At 32.2% G+C, this 21,719-nt stretch overlaps 4 protein-coding genes across 6 annotated transcripts; 2 read left to right on the top strand and 2 right to left on the bottom strand.

The window, feature by feature from the left end:
- Nucleotides 1-1,589: 1,589 nt before the first annotated feature.
- On the bottom strand, nucleotides 1,590-7,236 carry LOC108742181 (glycerol kinase). The gene is made up of 4 exons (XM_025980988.1): nucleotides 6,049-7,236; nucleotides 3,700-4,016; nucleotides 3,451-3,589; nucleotides 1,590-2,284 (listed from the first exon to the last, which is right to left on the bottom strand). The coding sequence occupies exons 1-4, from the start codon at nucleotides 6,853-6,855 to the stop codon at nucleotides 2,015-2,017; spliced, it is 1,533 nt and encodes a 510-aa protein (XP_025836773.1). The 5' UTR covers nucleotides 6,856-7,236; the 3' UTR covers nucleotides 1,590-2,014.
- An 888-nt stretch (nucleotides 7,237-8,124) lies between these two features.
- Nucleotides 8,125-9,589, top strand: LOC108744154 (tRNA-splicing endonuclease subunit Sen34). Of its 3 annotated transcripts, XM_018479902.2 has the most exons (6): nucleotides 8,127-8,448; nucleotides 8,500-8,568; nucleotides 8,624-8,983; nucleotides 9,045-9,185; nucleotides 9,235-9,444; nucleotides 9,518-9,589. In XM_018479902.2, the coding sequence occupies exons 1-5, from the start codon at nucleotides 8,397-8,399 to the stop codon at nucleotides 9,420-9,422; spliced, it is 810 nt and encodes a 269-aa protein (XP_018335404.1). In that variant the 5' UTR covers nucleotides 8,127-8,396; the 3' UTR covers nucleotides 9,423-9,444; nucleotides 9,518-9,589. The 3 variants fall into 3 exon arrangements, with proteins under 3 accessions (XP_018335485.1, XP_018335404.1, XP_018335322.1); XM_018479983.2 differs by having other exon boundaries at nucleotides 8,125-8,448; nucleotides 9,283-9,566; XM_018479820.2 differs by having other exon boundaries at nucleotides 9,235-9,566.
- LOC108744349 (39S ribosomal protein L27, mitochondrial) lies at nucleotides 9,473-10,221 on the bottom strand. The gene is made up of 3 exons (XM_018480096.1): nucleotides 10,028-10,221; nucleotides 9,811-9,974; nucleotides 9,473-9,696 (listed from the first exon to the last, which is right to left on the bottom strand). Exons 1-3 carry the CDS (start codon nucleotides 10,086-10,088, stop codon nucleotides 9,493-9,495), a joined length of 429 nt encoding a protein of 142 aa, XP_018335598.1. The 5' UTR covers nucleotides 10,089-10,221; the 3' UTR covers nucleotides 9,473-9,492.
- A 447-nt stretch (nucleotides 10,222-10,668) lies between these two features.
- LOC108738990 (E3 SUMO-protein ligase RanBP2) lies at nucleotides 10,669-21,536 on the top strand. The gene is made up of 8 exons (XM_018472675.2): nucleotides 10,669-10,886; nucleotides 11,532-11,754; nucleotides 11,899-14,634; nucleotides 14,796-19,289; nucleotides 19,346-19,678; nucleotides 19,769-20,180; nucleotides 20,713-20,899; nucleotides 21,169-21,536. The coding sequence occupies exons 1-8, from the start codon at nucleotides 10,815-10,817 to the stop codon at nucleotides 21,367-21,369; spliced, it is 8,658 nt and encodes a 2,885-aa protein (XP_018328177.1). The 5' UTR covers nucleotides 10,669-10,814; the 3' UTR covers nucleotides 21,370-21,536.
- The last annotated feature ends 183 nt before the right edge of the window (nucleotides 21,537-21,719 follow it).

The raw sequence follows: 21,719 nt of genomic DNA, 5'->3' as shown, positions 1-21,719 counted from the left end.
TTCACCTTATAAGTATTTATATGAATATTTTTTATACAGGGTGTCTTGAAGAAAATTATCGTTTCATCTAAGTAATTAGAAACACCAAGACGTCAATTTACATCTCTAGGGATGTTTTGTAAATTAAAAAGCCGAGTAAAAGCAACATGTGAATGTGTAATCCCAACTATATCAAAATCAAATTCGAAAGGTATTGTGAAGAAGTATGTAAGTATGTCTTTTTAAAACTTAAACGATTATCTAAAATTTTATACTTTAATTCTAACAAATGTTAAGTTTTTCTAAACCTTGAGTAGAATAAAACTTTTCTGTATTCCATTATTTTTCACAGGAAAATCGTTTAACAATTTCTGGGGTATTATTAAACACATAATACTTAAAGTTTTTATTTAAAATAAAACCAAACAAATTCTAATAACTAACAAAAAATATCAACGATTGGTAATTTACGAAAATAATTCTACTAAAAAAGTTCATGTTCAGTCTTGTGCATGTAATTTTCCTTATTAAACGAAAAAACATAATTTTGTCAAAATAAATTACTTATAAATTAAATAGTGCACGTAATATAACAAAACCAGTGTAATTTTTACAATTTGTAAAAGTTTGTGCAAATTTAAATTAAAAATGTTGTTTGTCTGATTAATAAAAGTTTTGTACTATTAAATATTTGTTCAATAAGTAATTATTACTTCTTTGTAAATGGTTTTATTATAATACTGCAGCAATAATATTTTTAAGAAAATGATAGTAAAAATAGTTCTCGAAAAGCTTATCCCATTACCAAATAGAACATTTACATAAATACTATTATGAATTAAAAACTAATAAAAACAATTAACAAAGTAAATATGATTGCAAACAATATGTATTGGTTTACTGAAATTTCAAAAAAAGTTAATCAACAAGCAAGGTAATTCGCTTACAACAGTTTAGGTATGTCATTTTATCATTAGAGAAAAATTTTTGTTTTAATTCAGCGTAAGTGATATCAATGATACTAGAAATATGAATATTATAAAAAGTACAAAGTACATACTTTAAGTACACTTATCATTTTTATTTCGCGATTAGAAATTTTTCATAAGCAAAAACTAAAATTATAATAAAAACAGGAAATACAATTCAATCATCATAAATTCAACAAAGGACAAATGGTCATTTAGACAAGTAGATAACGGTTATTTGTTGTCTTCATTTAAGCAAATTTTAAAATATTAAACAAATAATAACAAGCTTGAAAATAGACATATTTTGAAATATAAAAAAGAGAAAACAAATAAAATATAGTTTATAAGAAACATTAAGTTGTTGGTCATATCGATACACCATATGGTTTGTTGTATTTTTAAATACACTAACTTTTAATTTCACTTAATAAAAAATAGCCGAAACCTCACCATTCAACAAACTTTAAATAATGGTTGTTTAACGCATGATGAATTATATATTAAATGTTAATACTAAATAGCTTTAAAGTGAAACACTTGGCTTGTTTCACAAAATGTTTAAATATGTATCATTTAATTTGTACTGATTGTGACATTAGCTATTCAACAACGACCTTAAAAAATAAATAAAAACCTGACTAGAATAATAAGGTTTTCTTCTATTTTCAAGCTGCTGTTATATAAGGAAAACAATTCCTTTTTTATTATAAGTAAGATGAAATGTTCGCTTTAAATTTTCATAAACTAACATTCTAATTAGATGAATAATTATCCACTACTTAAAATAATTAGAAGTAAATAGGACAAATATCACACAAAATTAACTTTGGAATACAATGACCATGTAGCTGTCATAAATTTAAATTTGTTGACTTTCTTCAACACGCCTTTCATGTTCATCTACCTTCATAATTTTTTTGTAATAACAGTACTCACCAGTACTTCGTTATTAAAATCACTTCAGTTTTAAGTAATATTTTTTGAAAAGAAAATTGTATGATTTATCATTTTTAAATATCCTAAACAATTCAAAATTAAAGTAAAAATTAAACTACACTTTATTTTCAAAGAGTCCATCCTAAAGATCTCTCAACTGCCATTTTCCACTTGGAAGACTTGAATACCCTCTGTTCATCTGTGATTTTTGGGGTCCAAACTCTGGAAGGGATATCAATGGGTGGACCCTTGAGATCCCAATGTCCCACCGCGGCTGCTGCAACCATCGCAGCACCCAGAGAAGTACATTCGGCCATATTTGGACGGACCACTGTTACCCCCGCCAGGTCAGCTTGTAATTGCATTAACAATGTATTTGCTGTCATTCCTCCGTCCACCTTTAACAATCAACAATTAATAAAATAATTATCTAATTAAAATTACTACAACAAATAATTAGAAGAAAATATATAAAACAATTAGGAGGTGGAAAATCAAAGTATTTGGACTACATATTTAAATACATTTATGGTGGTCCATGATTAAAAGCTTACGTTCCCATTTGGGTTAATATTACTATTTAAATACTTAAATGTATACTTTATACCTTCAACCTAGTTGTTTCAACATTTGAAATACTTCTAAAGTCTTATTTGTTAGTTAAAGTGTTTATATTTGTATTTAAATAGTTTTGTTTTGAAAAAGTATATTCTTATACGCGTTTAAAAAAAATATCTATATCCAAATAGTGATTTTCTTTACAAATTATTGTACGGAATTTCCGACAATTTTGTGTACAATTATGAAAAAGAAATGATTTAGATAATTCGTTCTATTCCTATATAATAATAAGAAAAAAATGATAAAACCAATTTTAATTGGTATGTTAATGGAAAGTTAACCAAAGTCATTATTCTCTTATCAGTTTATGTATATGCTTCCACAATAATAATAATATTAAACCTCACGAAAGTAATTCAATTAAGTTTACAAACAATTAAGGATTTATATAAAATAAAATTCGGAGGTCAAAAAAAATGTTTTCTAAATTAAATTTAATACAAACAATATATTAGTAATGTAATTAAACTTTCATCTTATTATTGGTAAAGTGAATATTATTAATATACAATATTACCTAATATATCAAAGTTAAAAGAATGAACAGAACGTGTATTTGATAATTCCTAAAAAAAGATTATAGTTTAACTTCACAGTTCAAAAGCTTTTTGTCATGAATGCAAAGTCCAAATATACATGATTGAAATATTAACAGATGCGACTTTCTTCATAAACTTTGTGTTTTTAATAAAAATCAGTATTAGCAATAATCTTGAAATAAATAAGAAATTAAATTCTGATTTTCCCTACCCCCAAATCGAAATGTTTATATCATTCGGTGAAATATTTTTGTGATTTCATTTAAATCGTAATATTTAAATAAGTTTACATATTGAGAAATATAAAACTTAAATAATGATAAAAATTATCAAGTTTGTTAAATTACACATTTGACGCACTTTGATTCATTAGATCTAAAATTTACAATTTTATTTTCATTTACCTGCAAAACACTGAGAGTTTCTTTTCCATAATCTCTGTTCATAGCTTGTAAAATATCTCGAGTTTGAAAACAGACTGCTTCAAGAGCTGCCCTTATTATGTGTCCTTTTTTTGTATCAAGAGTTATTCCACATATTATTCTAGAAATTAAAAGTTCTTAATACTGTGCAAAATATACTTCTTAATAACAGTGTTACCTGACTTAACTTAACTATCATTATTTTATTACTTAAAGATGGAAGAAACTCACCCTCTTGCATCTGGTTGCCAGTAAGGAGCATATAACCCACTGAAGGCTGGTACAAAATAAACTTCTCCTCCATTTTCGCTTTCAGCTTCCTCGGCTAGTTTTTGGGCCTGATCAAAATCAGATAAAACTGTAAGATTGTCCCTTAACCAAGAAAGGGCAGCCCCTGCAACTGCCACGGAGCCTTCCAAAGCATATACGGGAGGCTCGTTTGGTCCCATCTGATACGCCACGGTCGTCAACAAACCATGTCGACTATCTACCATTGTGGTTCCGGTATTGTACAAGAGGAAACAACCTGTACCGTAAGTTGCCTTTGCCTAATAAAAAAAACACAATTGTTAGGCAGTTTAGGCTCCAAGAGAATATCTCTTTCGATTAAAACGAAAATCAAGTCTTTTTTAATTTAATATACCAAATAACAATACTAATAAAAATAAAAATAATTTAGGATATTTTTGATATTAGTGTGTTATTTTTGTGTTTAAATTTTCTATAACTTTTACTTTTTGTATAGAAAAAAAGGCAAAACACTGTAATAACATGAATATTTTAAAATCATTAGTTTGGTCGACCACAAAGCGATAAGAAGAAATAACTAACCAAACCAGATTTAATAATAATTATGTTAGCATACTTGTCGCAAACTTGTACATATTTTGTGTTAATTTTTGTTATTATCAATCCATACATTCCAAAATAATGTACGTGCGAGAAACTTTTAGAATCAGTGTAGAAACGTTGATAATTCAAGGCTAACAACAAGATTAAATTGTTTACAAATTACTTTCAACATCAAGGAAAATCTAGGTCATATAACACTTTTTACATTTGAATTTCAATTTTCTTTTTTACATCGCATTATTTAAACTCATTTATGAACAAACAATATGAAACGGTGAGACCGCATACATTTCAATAAATTACAATAACATTAAACAGAAACGTGTAATTCTCAGAAAATGAACTTTACACTTTATAACATTTAATTATTGTAATTGTTCGAACTTTATTATTATTATTACTTTTAAGTAATTTTACTGCACCTCGACGAGTACACATTTCAGTTGATAACTTTTTTTATCTGATAAAATGAAAGAAATGAATGAGCATTAAAGTATGTGTCATACGCGATTATATTTGTATAACTTAAAGTGGAATAAGCTTTATGACAAGAAAAAAATGCCTAGATATCCAAGTATGACGTAAACACAATTTCAATAATTTTATACTCCTAAAGGTAAATGAAGAAAATTTTACTTTTCTGTAGGTTTTTTTTAACTTTCTATTCCCTTCTATCAATTAAAAGAAAAACAATCCGAAATCCACCTCTTTTTAAATGTGTTTATATAATATTTGAATTTGAATAACTACCAATTACAAGGCGAAAAACTAAATTGAATTAAAAAATTGCGATTACTGTAAATTTATTGTATCATTATAAGTATTTAAATGTATGAATAACTCTATTTGTTTCAAAACGAAAGTATTTGTAAAATATTATTAGCGGATAAACAAAAAAAAGTTGCGAAGGACGTTTCACGTCATACAGCGTAACTTTTTTTACTCTTACGAGTTAATCACAATCTGACAAACTATTGGCCAATAATCAAAACACACCCGCGCGATTATCAGCAAAAATTTCATTCTTAAAAAAGTTTACAAGTTTAAAAAAGTTATACAGAAACAATCGATGGATGACAAAAAAATCAGCTGTTTTTAAAATGTAAAAAATAAGTTTGAAAAAGTGGAGAATAATAACAATAGTTATGTTTTTAAATTGTGTTTAACTGTGTAAAAGCTTCTAAAAATTGTTTCGAGAGGTGTTAGGAAAAACGTTATAAATTATTACTTTTTCGAGAGAAAAAACATTAATTCCGTAACTAATGTAGTTATCTGATATAATGAAACGAAATGAAGGAATTTAAGACATTTTAGGCACGACATTAAGTAAATCATTTCATTCGTCAATACCCACTGTCATGTTTTATAATGCATGATTCCGTCAAATGCAAAACAAATATAGCGTTAGTCGGACTCTATTCTTATTCCACACATGCTTATATTCATATGTATACTAATATTATCAAATATATTAAAATTATACATTCGATAGTATGAACATCGCAAAACGCATAACTTCGCCTGAATCGAACAGCATATTATGTACCATATACTGTAAATAAAGTAAGCCTTTGCTTATAGAAATAAATGTCCATTCATAGACAAGTGAAGACCTTAAGAGTCGATATTTCACCGTTGCTACTGCATTTTTTTATCTTATCAGAAAAAAGAATTGTTTTCAAATTTTTGGAAATAGTGGAAAGAAAATCTAAAAAACTTTATAATTACCTGGCCACTTTTTAAACACTGTTGACCCACAAGGGCCGACTGTTGGTCTCCTAGACACCCAGCAAGAGGAATTCCTTCTAAAGGTCCTTCAGAAAAATAACCATAAATTTCTGAACTAGATCTTATTTCAGGTAAAATAGAGTCAGGCAAATCAAAATATGTAAGCAATTCCTTGTCCCATTTAAATGTTGCAATATTCATTAACATGGTTCGTGATGCATTTGAGACATCAGTGATGTGAACCCCTCCATTAACACCTCCAGTTAGATTCCATATTAACCAAGAATCAACAGTTCCAAAAAAGCATCTATCATTTTCTATTGCTTCTTGCACTGCAGGAATGTTGTCTTTTAACCATTTTAACTTAATAGCACTAAAATAAGGGGACATTGGAAGGCCACAAATATGTCTCAAGTAATTTTTGTCCATGTTTGAATCAGGTGTTTTTTCAAGTAATGAATCTAACAGAGGTGCTGTCCTTACATCTAGCCATACTATAGAATTATACAAAGGCATTCCAGTGTATTTATCCCATACTATTGTAGATTCTCTTTGATTTGTTACTCCAATTGCAACTATGTCTTTCACATTTCCACCTGAATCAACTAATTTTTCTGTGGCAATTTTAATACACTTTTTCACTGAATTTAATAATTCAAAAGGATCTTGTTCAGTCCAGCCATCATTAGGATGTATTCTTTTAATTTCCATTTGATGTGAAGCCACTATTTCTGAAGTTCCAACTTTGAAAATTGAAAACCTTGCACTTGAGGTGCCCTCATCTATAGAACCTACAAGTAGTCCCATTGCTGCGTACGTTCTGTCGCGGCGAATAACATGGAATGATTGTGACCTCTTTATGGATTTTCTTTATCACTTGATTAGTTGAGATTAGCTGCACTAACCTCTTATGTTTTAAAACGTCACACCATATGTTATCTAATAACATTCTGACCTTTGTCTTATTTATAGCTAAAGTCTAATGTGACAATACCATTCAACGTAATTATTTTGCATATTATCCTACGTTTTGGCATGGTTTTGAATTTGAGAATTGCACATGACATTTCCGCAGTTGTGCGGACGCAGTAGTGGTTATGCCAGTCCCTTGAACTTGTTTATCCAACCTAAAATAAATCTATTTTCATTCTTATACGGACAAGTCTTAAATTTTTTTCCTTTTTTAAGTATTTGCTGCAATTACCATAATTATTGTATTACACGTTTAAATTTTCTATAACTTTTACTTTTTGTATAGAAAAAAAGGCAAAACACTGTAATAACATGAATATTTTAAAATCATTAGTTTGGTCGACCACAAAGCGATAAGAAGAAATAACTAACCAAACCAGATTTAATAATAATTATGTTAGCATACTTGTCGCAAACTTGTACATATTTTGTGTTAATTTTTGTTATTATCAATCCATACATTCCAAAATAATGTACGTGCGAGAAACTTTTAGAATCAGTGTAGAAACGTTGATAATTCAAGGCTAACAACAAGATTAAATTGTTTACAAATTACTTTCAACATCAAGGAAAATCTAGGTCATATAACACTTTTTACATTTGAATTTCAATTTTCTTTTTTACATCGCATTATTTAAACTCATTTATGAACAAACAATATGAAACGGTGAGACCGCATACATTTCAATAAATTACAATAACATTAAACAGAAACGTGTAATTCTCAGAAAATGAACTTTACACTTTATAACATTTAATTATTGTAATTGTTCGAACTTTATTATTATTATTACTTTTAAGTAATTTTACTGCACCTCGACGAGTACACATTTCAGTTGATAACTTTTTTTATCTGATAAAATGAAAGAAATGAATGAGCATTAAAGTATGTGTCATACGCGATTATATTTGTATAACTTAAAGTGGAATAAGCTTTATGACAAGAAAAAAATGCCTAGATATCCAAGTATGACGTAAACACAATTTCAATAATTTTATACTNGTTGTAACCGTACAGTGGTACGAGCTACACTTCCATTTTGCGAGCATTGATAGAAATTATCTATAGATAAAAATAGTGACATAGATTGTGAGTTCGTTTCGTTCTTTTTGACTTTATCTATGATTTTCACATGGCTTTCAATTTCGACGTTTTTGACACTGACGATTTTTGAGTGCAATGCAATCAGACATGCACTCAATATAACAATACTAAACCTCAACTAAACCTGCTGTAGTCGCACGTCGCACTCGAGTCGAGCAGCTACTACTCTACTATTCTATTATCTATGACTATATCTTATCCGGTATCTTATTTATTTATTCTGTATATGATATGATTCTAGTTGTGTACTTCATCAGGATTCTTTGGTATTATGATTAATTTACACTTAATTAACGATGTAGTTTATGTATTTAACCTAAATGGTAAGTTGGTATGTTTTCTGTAATTATATTTTATTATTTGGTAATTTTTAGATTATGAAAAGTTAAGAAAACAACATAGAATTGTTGGGAAAATCGCAGGGAGTTCTCTTACAGCAGCTTGTTAGTAGACTATTTATCTTTAATTATTAAATTACTTGTAGTATGATTTTTTAAGCTATGCCTGTGATTCTGCTACCAGAAGAGGTTTATCTTCTTGTTACTCGTAAATTAGCAAATGTAGTTACCCTTCCAGAAATAACAGAAGAACCACTTGAAGAAGCAGAAAAGAAATTTAAGAATTATACTGAAGAATTGTACAAAGAGGAACAAGTAGTATTTAAAGAAATACGGAGAAAAGAATTGGAAGGTATGATAGATAAAATAGTTGAAGGGAAATGTAATAAAGACAAAGATGATGTTGCTATAATACATTCCAAAAAGGAAATATTGGAGCAAGAGTTAGAAAAATCAGGAAATATATCAGAACAACATATGTTGTGGCCAATAGTTACCAAACATTATAATGAACTGACTGGTAAACAAATTTATTTATAAGACTGGATCTGGATATTTATTAAAATGTATTTTGCAAATAGGAAAACTTAAGGAAACTCCATTAACAGAAATACTTAAACACACTACAAATGAAAAATGTAAAGTTTTTGATGACCTCTGGAATAAAGGTTATTATATAACTTCTGGAAATAAATTTGGAGGGGAGTTTTTGGCTTATTTAGGTAATCATTTTGTATGTGAATAATACTATATTAACAAGTACTGTTTTAGGAGATCCTGTTGCATTCCATGCAGTCTTTATAGTTCATTGTGTTTCAGAGAATGAGTGTATTTTTCATCCATGTGAACTTGTAGCACTAGGAAGATTAAGTACATCTGTTAAGAAAAGAACAGTTTTTGCCTTTGTAAAATCAAATAATGAAATTTCTTACTACACTCTGAGCTGGTTTGATAGTTAACACAGGTTATTTTTTTTTAAAGGTAACTTTTTGTAATTGTTTTCTAATTTATTATTTTACATACAAAATCTTATACAGTATCTATTAATTTAAAGTTCTGATGTTGAGGATTTGGTATTACATTAAAATACTTCTTAAAGAAAACATGACCTTTTCTATGTGAATAATGTCTTTGAATCCATGTATGCTCCCAATCAGGATCAACTTTTTCACAAGTAACCATTACTTTCCCTGGAATTATTGCAAATAAGGTGCCATTCCTACCCAGTCCTACCTGAAAAAGAAAAAGGATGTACATTGCTTTGTATGAAGTTTTATTAGTAAACTATTATTGATGGATTATTAATATTTGGGCCAAGTTTATATACCTCATTGATAAGATACTTACATTAAGACCTGGATGAAAACGAAGATGTCTTTGTAATACTAAAATTGTACCAGCTTCAACCAAATGTCCATCTTGTCTCTTCCACCCTCGATGTTTTGGTCTAGTGTTATCTGGAGGGTTTCGAGAACTACCCCCAGTTTTTTTACTAGCAAAACGAAACCATTCTAAAAATAATTGTGGTAATTTCGCATGTTCTACTGAAGACAATTACTGATACCTTTTAATTGGATTTCTGAGGAAAGAAATCCTGAACGAAATGATTTAATATACAAATTCATTGGACAGTTTAAGTAGTAAATAAGCAGTACTTGTACAGAACAACAAAGAGAATAAATAATTATTTGTGAATTTTTAATACATAACTAAAAAGATAATTATCTTTTTATATTTAGGTTAGGACTTTTAGTTAGGTTAAGACCATAGATAATAGATATACAAGTTTCATCGAAGACTTTTATCTATCTATGGCTAGTTCATAGATTAGATAAACAATAGATACGTTAGAAAATTGAAAATATGTAATTCTGTAACCGTTCGTTTTTTGTTAAAGAAATTGTTAGGTATATATGTAATAATCACTTAATATCCTTATAATTTTCCGCTATCCAAGTATAATATTCATTATAAGTCATCTTAACTATAAGATAGGATTACTTATGGTTACACTAGAGGACACTGAAAAATTAAATTTATTTTTTGTTTTTCCTCGCATACACAAATATTTTCTTGTGCATATTCAGAATTTATAAACAATTGCTTAGTTTAAAAATTTGGCTTTTTATATTTATATTGCCTTTTTATACGCAGCCGCGTCTGTAATCAGGCTGTAATTTAATCTATGGTTGTAATCAAAATCATAGATCGGAGAACTGTAAACGTTTGCCTTTGGGGAAACGCAGTTATTTTTATTGTTCAGTATAACGAATTTGTGATGCAAAAAGTGAGAAAATAACAATTAAAGTGCTGTTTGTGTGGTATGTTGAAAAGTTGGATAAGTAAAAAAAATGTTTACTACAAAATTAGAAGTGGACAAACACGTAGAAAATAATATAAAGAAAATCAACAACGAGCGAGAGGTAAGCAGGAAGATTGCGGAGTCCGCCATTAACCGGCGTTTGCAAATTCAAAAAGTTATTCACCTTTTATTGCTGTTGAAAATGCCTTAAAGTTAATTTTGATCAATGCTATTAACAGTCTATTTGGTTATTTTTTACATTAGTTGACATTGGAATTGAGACATGAAGTTTAGTCAGGTAGGTAGTACTGACCAAGTAGAATCGTGTGGTAGCATTAATTCCGTGCGGAAACCAATGTAGCTTGAGATACAGGCCCCTAAAGTTATTTAATCGGAGGAAATTTCGATTGGTACGGCCCTGGCTGCAGCCCTTCGTCAGCTGTTCTCGCCAAATATGCATTGATGACGTCATTGTTTAGTTAGGTAGATGTATGACAGACTCGAGTTTGTTTAATGCCCCTGCCCGCCGAAGGCGGGCTGATACATTAGAATAATGTTAGGNAGGAAGTTGAGAAGTAAGTTTGTTGTTATGTTTATCGGCAAATGTATTTCTTGTTTACCATCAAAGTATAATAAATTTTCTAATAGTATTAAAGTATGTATTTGTATTTTAAAAAAGTCAATATATAGTTAGAAATTTAACAGAGGTTATTCATATGAATTTGTTTACTTTCATTAAAAAAGATTAATGTTGTTTTTATTATAGCGAAATCTAAGGGGTTATGCCTTTGCAAAGTTGTACTATAAAGTTGGTGATTATGAGAGTGCTCGTCGTTTTGTATCTGCTTACTTGCATGTAAAACCTTCTGCCGAAGCTTACAATTTGTTAGGAAAAACTTTAGAAAAGCAGGAAAAATATGATTCAGCACTTGAGGCTTATCGCAGAAGCTTTGAATTAGACTCCAAACAAAATAATCTTCTTATTAAAAGTAAGTGTTCTTTTTATGTATATTTAATTATTTTTTCCTACCTTTTATGATTGCAGTAGTTTAAGTTTTATAGTTTTTTTAGTTTTTGAATGAGTATAACTCACACAATGCAATTGAGGTTTAAGAGTAATTTCTATTTTACAGTTTGTGAATTATTGGCTCTGGAAAACACCAATTTTGATTTAACTGGAGCCCGTTACTACTGTGAAAAAGCCCAAAAAATAGATCCCAAAAACCCAGTATTATACAGTTTGAAAGAAAAAATTATTAAACTTGAAAGTGACAATCCTAATGATATTACTCAACTATACCTTAACGAGTTGGAAATGCAACCAAACAATATCAACAGCAGAATCAAACTGTTACGTCATCTTTTGGAATATGATAAAATTGATGAGGCCTATAAGCATGTTTATGAATTAGAACAACAAAACCTTCCTGTTTTTGCAAACAGCCTTTCTTGGTATGAAGTTTCCACTGAAGTTCTATTAAGATATCAAAGTAATAATCTGGTGAATAGTAATTTAACATGGGAATTTTGGTTGCTTCTTCTAACCATTTTGGATAAATTTTCTGCCCTAAGTTTAGATGAATATTTTACATCAACGAAGAGCAGTACAGATTATGTAACATGTGTTTATAATTTTGACCAAACCCTATTTCTTGCTGAAGAAAAACTTATCAAGGATTGTCCAGAAAGACCACTTATTCAGGAGTTCATTAACCATTACAAAGGCCAATTAGCTTTGTATTTAACAACTTTGCTATTCAAACAAGCTAAGAAAGATCTAATAAGTTATAAAGAGGCATCTCAAATAACTTTACCTTTACTGTTTGTGGCTTTTCACACTGAACCTCCAGATCTTGAAAGTATCTGGCTGAGCCATGCTGATGATAAATACAAGCGCTTGATGAAAAGATGGCATGTTGAGGCCTCTTACAGATGCTCTCAAGCAGGTCATATCCTTACATCTGCTGCTAAAAACAAGAAGCACTTGGTAATTGAGAAAACACAGCAGTTATGTTCTGGACTTTGGCGACCCCAAATTTTCAAAAAAATTTTTGTTACAAGAGACCAACAAGCAAAAATCAAAAGTAGCTTTTTTGTAAACAGCTCTTCACTAACTGATTTTCCAATAACTCTTTCTAATAAGAATAATATTTTGAAATTTGATCAAGTAGGGCAACTGCTTTATCCAAATTCATTGCACCATCTTATTTGGATTGGACTAAATACTATACTACCATCTTTTGATTGTTCAGTTTTTGATGGGTTGCCTTATTCTGTTAAACACTTAGAAAATTCATCAGCAGAATCTCTGAGCTTGTTGGATATTCAGGCATTTTTTTATTGTGCAGTTTTTTGTGCAGAAGCGCAAATCGAAGAATCCAAAAGAAATATCTTACTCCATAAAGACAAACCAGAAGTTCTTCCTGCTTCTATTACTAATGCTTTGGGAACTGTTAATCAACATAAATGGTTCACAATTGCTTACCAGATGTATAAAAAGGAACTATCTCATAATTTAGTAGAAATAAGGACAACGTTAATAAGAGGATTAGAGGTGGTTCGTTGTATTGGAAACCATGGCCTCAGTGCCAATTTGTTAATAAAACTCGCCAGGGTGTTTGTCGAAAGAGCGAAGAATTGCACTAAACATTCCGAAATAGAGGCTAATAATGCGCATGCTGAGCTTTATTGGAAAACGGCGATAACTATTTTAGAAAAGTTACGAAATAAACGTGCCGTAACGTATACAAAAGATACGCTTTTTGATTGTAAATCGAGAGCCATGACTTACGACGAAATAGTTTCCACCATAGATGAGGGTAAACTGTTCTTAGCGACAAGACTGATTAGTTTGAAAGATTATGAAAAAGCGCTAAATATTTTAGAAAATATTAAAGATCCGTATGCTAGTTTTTATCAAGGCCAAATATACTTCAAAATGGCAGAAGAACAGATAGGCCAAAATAGACAAAATTTAACCTCTGAAATGCGCAATCAATATATCATACTTCTAACCCGAACCAGGGATAGTTATTATTTAACTTTAGATAGACTTAGAGATCCATCAGCAGATCATAAACATCCATTAAATGCCCAGTTGGGAGACGAAATAGAGAAGGTAGAAAAACTTATATCCAAATTCGATACCGACATAAACGGTTTTAAAAATGATGGAGAAAGTTTACTCGAAGACAACTTTTCTTTCTTTGCTAGTACAGGGGATAACCCTAATATCCACACGATACATACCTTACCAAATTCCAGTTTCAATGGTCACGTTACGCCTAAAAGGGATAGCAGTCGCAGCGTATATCTGACTCCCAAATTGGAGGGCTCATTTCGCCACGAAGCTCGACCGAGTCCCGAACGTTTGGATGCACAGTTGCGACAATTGCAAACCGTACGCGATAGTGCTTTTACGCAAATTCTGGAACAGAATCGAGTCATGGTCGAGTCTTTGAAAGACGTAATTAAAACTACTGTTGAGGAATTAAAGTCTGTAAAGACTTCTGTAGAGGAACTTAAAGATATTAAAAAGTCCCTAAACGAGTTGAAAAATTCTGTCGATGATCTTCAAAACTTTAGAGATGTTACAGATATGGTACAAGAGATGAAAAAGGAAATTGCAGAATTAAAGAGTGGTTCAAATAAACCAAAACACAATCAGTTAAACGATGAAGACTTGTATGTGCTGGACGAAGAGTTTGGCGGAGATTATAATATTAATGCTAATTTAGGAAATTTGAATCAAGGCCTTTACTCGAATTACCAGAATAGAGTTCAACCTGCCAATGCTTTGCCGTATGCTTTATACGCTGGCATGTACCCACCCTTGTATCCATTTCCGGGTCTTGGTTTACCTCAAGCAGGTATGTCTTACTATTAGGATTCAGTTGTAAAATAGTTTATATTACTCCTTTTGGGATTATTGTAAATATTTAAAGTTTTATTCATGCATTGTCGTTTTCTTTTAAAAATATTCGATAATAATTCAATATTTAATATATATATTTTTCAATTTTGTACACAGGTGCACTACCGTTTGGTCAAGATGCCCAGGTTCCCGATTTTCGAGGATTAACTCAAACTCTGGGTCAAACTTTATACGGACAACAATCCTTAGGTCAAACCAGTTTAAACCAAACTTTGCCTGGTCAACCCCTCAATGCTCAAACATTAACACATCCATTATCTTCACATACACTTGGTCAGTTGGGCCAGACACTCAATGCCCAAACCATAGGTCAGATTGGACAAACTTTAAACACTCATGGTACAAGCCAGTTGAGTCAAGCTCTCAGCTCTCAAACTTTATCTCAACAGTCACCATTCGCGCACTTGAACCTAGGGCAGCAAACTTTGGGTCAGTCCACTAATTTAACTCAATCAACTGGACTCGCTGGAGCTCCGTTACTACAATCGAATTTATTTAAAGACAAGTTGGACACGGGTTTAGCTATCACTTCAATGCCTACCACATCTCTGCAATCTTCTTATACTCCATCTTCTGTGGCATCAAGTAAAGCTCCACCGATAAACGTTGTTATTACCTCTTCAGATCCGCTACCAAAAACTACTGCGCAAGCTCCTCAAATATTATCTGTAACCATTCCTCCGCAACACCTGAAGGGCAATCTACCCCCCAAATCGCAGCCACACGGTTATCAAATACCAGTTACTACTTCCGCTCTACAGACAATGTTCAGTGCGCCCTCTGTGCTACATTCAGTCATTTCCAGCACATCGTCTCAATCGTTGTCTTCTGCGGCCATTGCTTCCGATAAAATTACTACACAAACTTCGTCTAATAAACAAGTTCTTGAGAAAAGCAACTTGAGTAATGCCAGTGTCGGATCTGCAGAAGAGCATGATCCATGTCCCGATTTTAAACCGATCATTGATCTACCAGACGAAGTACCTTTAAATACTGGAGAAGAAAATGAAGAAGAACTCTTCTGTCACAGAGCTAAACTGTTTAGGTACGATAATAAAGAATGGAAAGAAAGAGGTATTGGTAAATTGAAGATTCTGAAGAATAAAACTACTGGTAAAATTAGAGTGTTGATGAGACGTGAACAAGTCCTTAAAATTTGTGCCAACCACTTTATTACAAAAGACATGATACTTACACCAATGCCTAAAAGCGATCGTGCGTATATGTGGGTAGCAAACGATTTTGCAGATGAAAAAGTGGTGTTAGAAAAATTGTGTGTACGATTTAAAACAGCTGAAGAAGCAGAAAAATTTGCTGAAACGTTCGAGAAAGCCAAGAAAGATATTAATAATGCTTTTGCAGATAAATTGGAGATTACTAATAAAATAGAAACTACTACCAAAAGCAGTATTTCCACTCCTCAACCTCAATCAGCTGGTTTCGGAGGATTTGTTTTTACAAGTACCCCTACTTTTAAACTTAAGGAAAATGTCACTGTTACACCTATACCTACTACTCAACATGAATCGCCCAAAACAAGTCCATTTGCATCTTTTTCATTTACAAAACCTACCACCTCTGAAACTGTTGCAGTTCCTTTAAGTTTTGTTTCTTCACCCTTAACAGCAGCAACAGAAAACCCTCAGAATAAATCAGACAAATCAGCTGTTGATGATTCTCAACCGGATGACGACTTTAAGCCGACTGTCGAATTTAAGCCAGTTGTTCCTTTGCCAGACCTTGTCGAAATTAAAACTGGTGAAGAAGGTTCTGAAATATTATTCCAAAGCAGAGCTAAATTGCTTCGTTTTGATCCTGAAACAAAAGAGTGGAAAGAGAGGGGAATAGGAGATATAAAAATACTCAAAGATAAAACTATACGACTAGTAATGCGGCGAGAACAAGTGCATAAAGTTTGCTGTAATCATCAATTGTTTAAGACCACCGATTTTACTAAGATGGGTGCTAAAGCATTTTCATGGTGCGCTCAAGACTTTTCTGAGGGTGTTCTTAAACCTGAAATGTTTGCCATTAGGTTCAAGTCAGAAGAGCAAGCGGACAATTTCTTCAAAGCTGTTCAATCAGCTCAGCAATTATTAAATAATAAAAACGTTGTAGAGGAAAATAAAGAAACGGAAAATACAAGCACCTCAAGAGATGACAAAAAAATCAAATCTACCCCTCCTGAACCTAGTCCTAAACCCTCCGAACCTGCCAAACAAGGATGGGGTGATAAATTCAAACCTAAAAGCGGCAGTTGGGAATGTAAAAATTGTTACATTATAAATGACATTAAAGATACTCATTGTGTAGCTTGTGAAACTGCAAAGTCGGGGACAACTCCTAAAAAGAGCGATTCTGGAGAATCTGGTCCACAATTTTCTTTTGGATTGTCTTCAGCAAATGGTGGATTTTCATTTGGCCAAAAGGCTCCTCCAGCTGCAGCAATTTCTTCGCCTTCCCTTTTCGGCCCCCAAATTACATCATCTCCTGCTACCTCTACCAGCACAACTGTACAGGCAACGTCTGGTTGGGGTGATGCATTCAAACCTAAAGAAGGTTCATGGAACTGCACTGATTGCTTAATTAGAAACGACCCTGATAAACTGTACTGTGTTGCATGTGAAGCCCCAAAAGATAATTCTGTTCCCAGAAAAGAAGTTAGTAAAGGTGTTAATTTAGACACACCAGGGGTGAAATTTACTTTTGGTTGTTCCCCTTCAATTGCCACTGTTACTTCTACCACAGCTTCTAATATATTTTCGGCTGTTACAACCAGTACGCCCGGAAGTACGTTTACTTTTGGGGTTCCTTCCTCTACCTCAGTTACAAATACATTTGGATTAAATTCATTTTCTTTTGGGATAGCGAATGATCTTAAACCAGTCACGGAAACGAGCATCTCCACTCCAAATTCAACATCCTTTAATTTCACATTAACCAAACCTGCCAAGGCTACTACTAAAGAACACGAAGAAAGTAAAGAAAACTTTGTCTTTGGTTCGCCACAAAAATATACTTTTGAGTTTACTCCAAGATCGCCTCGTAGGCAAAGTTCTGGACCAGGAGAAGAAGAATCTGATGGTTATGTAGAAGACGAGGGTGATCAGATCTACTTCAAACCAGTCATACCATTGCCTGATAAAATTGAAGTTAAAACGGGCGAAGAAGAAGAAGATGTTTTGTATTGTCATCGTGCAAAACTTTTCAGATTTGTTGACGGCGAGTGGAAAGAACGTGGTGTTGGTGATTTGAAAATCCTTTACCAGCAAAAAAATGGAAAATTAAGGGTACTAATGAGAAGGGATCAAGTGCTAAAGATCTGCTTAAATCACTGGTTAACACCCGCAGTTGAATATCTCCCAAAAGACGACAAAACCTGGCTATTTTCAGCACCAGATTTTTCTGAAGGGGAGATAAACCAGTGGCAGTTTTGCTTAAGATTTAAAAATGCAGAGGTGGCTAATGAATTTAAGAAAGCTGTGGCAGATGCTCTAGACAAAATCAAGGGTGATCCAAAAGCTAAAAGTGTGTCCGATTTTAACGTGAAAGAAAAAGTGGTAGTTGAAGAACCGAATTCCTCCTTAGTTTTAAGCAAAGATTCGGATGTGGAGTTTGTATCAGAGACCATTGTTACTCCAGAAGAAGAAAAAGAGGCGCTCCGTTTGGGTTTGCCTCCAAAATTCATGTCTTACAGACAGTTGCCGGATTGTACTTGTGACATATGTAAAAGAGAAGACGAATTACTAGGATCACCTTTTCAAACCGACTTAGTTAAGTCAACAACTAGTGCAGCAGAAATAAAATCAAAGACTAAAGAAATCCTAACGGCTCCCAAGTTCGTCTTTGGTACACCCACTGCTGCTACAACTACCGTTTCTACCACTTTTTCCTTCGGAGCAGCTAGTAATACAACGAGCAATCTAACAAAATCGTCGGAGCCATTAAAAACTATTCTTTCAAAGCCATCAGTATTAGAAAATGTAGCGAATAAGAAAGAAGAGGCTTTATTTGAATTTTCAAGTGCAGCAAAGAAGGAAACGTCCCCTTTGAGTACGTTTACATTTTCTTTGAAACCTTCGACGAATTTTGGATCTAAGCAATCGGACCTTAAGACTGAGGATGCCAATGGTTCGTCATTTTTTTTCGACACAACACCTACCAACAGTTTTAGTACCGGAAATCTATTTAGTTTACCATCAACGACTGCCACTTCTACCATTTTCGGATCACCGAGTGCTCTTTTAGCAAAACCTAGCGATTCAAACACTGTTTTTGGAGGAAGCAAAACCGAAAAACCGTTCGCAAATGTATTTGGTGGTGGATCAAATACATCCATTTTCACTACTGCATCCTCCTTAAATACTTCCCCAGAAGTTAGTAATCATATTTTTGGTTCAGCAGCCGTTTCAAAGTCTCAAGAAAAAACGGATTCGGTTACAAATCTTCCAGAATCGAATAAGTTGTTGAATACTTGTGGATCTGAAAAAAGTGGTAGTGAACCTGAATTTCTTAAAGTCGACCCTGGCCTAAGTTTTGCTAGTTTGGCTGCATCTTCGCAATCTACTGAACCAAAATCGACTGAAAAGGGTACGGTTTTTGTTTGGTGTGGCGAACATTTCAAAAATATATTTGTTTTCTTTTAGATAAAGAACAGCAACCTTTTACATTCTTAGGCGCTGGAGCTCCTGTGTTTTCATCGTTATCAAAGAAAGATCCTGAAAGAGCAGACCCAGATAAAAACAAGACTGATGAAGAAGCCGAATCAGTTGGAACTGGAACTAATGTCGATGAAGAATACGACCCACATTATGAACCCGTAGTTCCTTTACCAGACCAAATAGTCGTTACTACAGGCGAAGAGGAAGAAACTGTAAAATTTAGTGAAAGAGCAAAATTATATCGGTTTGACGCCAACACAAAAGAATGGAAAGAAAGAGGCGTAGGGAATATTAAAATACTCTATCATCCAGAAAAAGGTGGGACTTTTTGCATATTAGGATGTTTTGAAACGTTTTTTTCTTTAAAACGTTGGTGTGATATTTAGTTACATATTTATTCTATTCCAGGCACATACCGTTTACTTTTACGTCGTGAGCAAGTACATAAAGTCGTATTAAATATGTTAATTACACCAACGCTCGATCTTCAACCATTAAGTACGTCGGACAAAGCTTGGATGTGGTTCGGTATGAATTACACTGAAGATACCAATCAGCTTGAAAAATTGGCTGTCCGTTTCAAGTATATAGAACAGGCTGCACTGTTTAGCAACGCGATTTCTGACGCAATTGCCTCCATTAAGGTCCAGCAACAGGTTAACAATACTGTTCCATCATTCGTTCAAAATTTCGGTCAAAGTTCAGCGCAAAAATCAGTCGACGATGAGGAAGATGAAGATGCTGAAGACGAAGACTGCGACGTAGAAGACGAAGAAGAAGAAGATGATGATGATGATGACGATGACGATGACGACGAACGGTATGTTGCTTCTAAATAATTTGTGCTTTATCGTGTTTTTGTTGTACATTTTTTTGTAGATTCTTTTAATTGTACTTTACGTGTTTATTTTGTGAATTAATACTTTGATTGTTCGGTTTTTATTGAAAAGAAGAAAATAATAATAAATGTATATTATGGTAATTTTGAATTTTTATTTAAGTTTTTATCACTTACTAATAGTATGTTATTTGCACAGTGTTCTTTTAGTTTTGTGTGCTCAAATGAAGAGTATTTTTTTACATACAGTATACAGTTGAAATATTTTGTAGAAAAGTTCAAAGTGATTATTAATTACCGTAAGTACTAACATCTAATTAAAACTATCAAGAATATTTTATTATAAACGAATTATTAGTTTTAATTGTTGTTAATTACAGTATTAAATTGCAAGATCGAAATTGCTTATTTAAATGTTGACTTCTCATCTGTCAAGATGTGCGTGATTATTTTTACCGCGGTGGTTTTTCCTTCTCTTGGAAAATGTTATTACTTTTTTATTGTTTTTATTTAGGTCAACGATGTTCAAAAAGCGCTGCACTTTAAGTGAAGAATTACAATCAGGAGAGTGGAAGGACGCTGGTACGGGAGAGTTGGAAATTTATTACGACTCAGAAATTTATGGAGCTAGAATAAATATGACTGATGACTCTGGAGAGCTAATTTGCAGTACAATCATTGCCCAAAACACACCAGTCGAGGTATGTTTCGTTATGAAATAAGTTTTTTAATTTTTTCCAGTACTTAGGTCTATCGCAAATAAATTAAATTGAAATTTAATAATTTTCTTTAGAAGTATGAAATAATTGAATATATGTACTTGTCCAAATTTTTGAATATAAATAGTTAATAATTACGGAAACAAAAACCTGAGTGATTAATTTATGTTTGTTTTGCACTCTTCTTTGTTTTATGTGTGTGTTATAAATTGTTTTTATTGCACTTTTGTATATTTTTTATTTTTCTGTAGCAAGAAGGTAAAGAATGCACCTGGAAGGCAGTAGAATGGTCTACAGCAATCCCTTATCGGCGACATTTGAAGGCAACATTTAGTAATGAAACAGCTGCTGATGAATTTCATATGACTTACTTGGAGGGGGTGCAATATGCACATGCAACTGATATATGTGACGATGTTTATTTAGAACATTTAGAAAACAACGAGAACTAAAAGTAAGTATTCTTTTTATACCAAAAAATTACTGAAGGTTGTAGCGAACGGTCATTGTCTTTAGAGGTTTCATAGTTTTTACTTTTGGAAGCAGTTTATCTTCGGGGTAGCTAATTTGGTTAAGATTAAAGAATCGTGGTTTTATAAATGAATCAAAAAATAAAGCATCTTTTNAATGTTGGCAAGGCATCATGAAGAGGATTAGTATCACCTATGATAGCATTTCTCTTCCTTCTACTACGTAACTTATTTTCTTTTTTTAGCTGATTAATGGCATCTATTTTCTTCAGAAGCATTTCTTTTTTAAGTTTTAACTTGTCCTTTTTTGGTAGGTGTTTACCTAATTCAGG

The sequence above is a fragment of the Agrilus planipennis genome, unplaced genomic scaffold, assembly GCF_000699045.2.
Source record: "Agrilus planipennis isolate EAB-ADULT unplaced genomic scaffold, Apla_2.0 scaffold2, whole genome shotgun sequence".
In the NCBI taxonomy this organism is placed as follows: domain Eukaryota; kingdom Metazoa; phylum Arthropoda; class Insecta; order Coleoptera; family Buprestidae; genus Agrilus; species Agrilus planipennis.
This window is presented reverse-complemented; position numbering and strand designations above follow the sequence as displayed.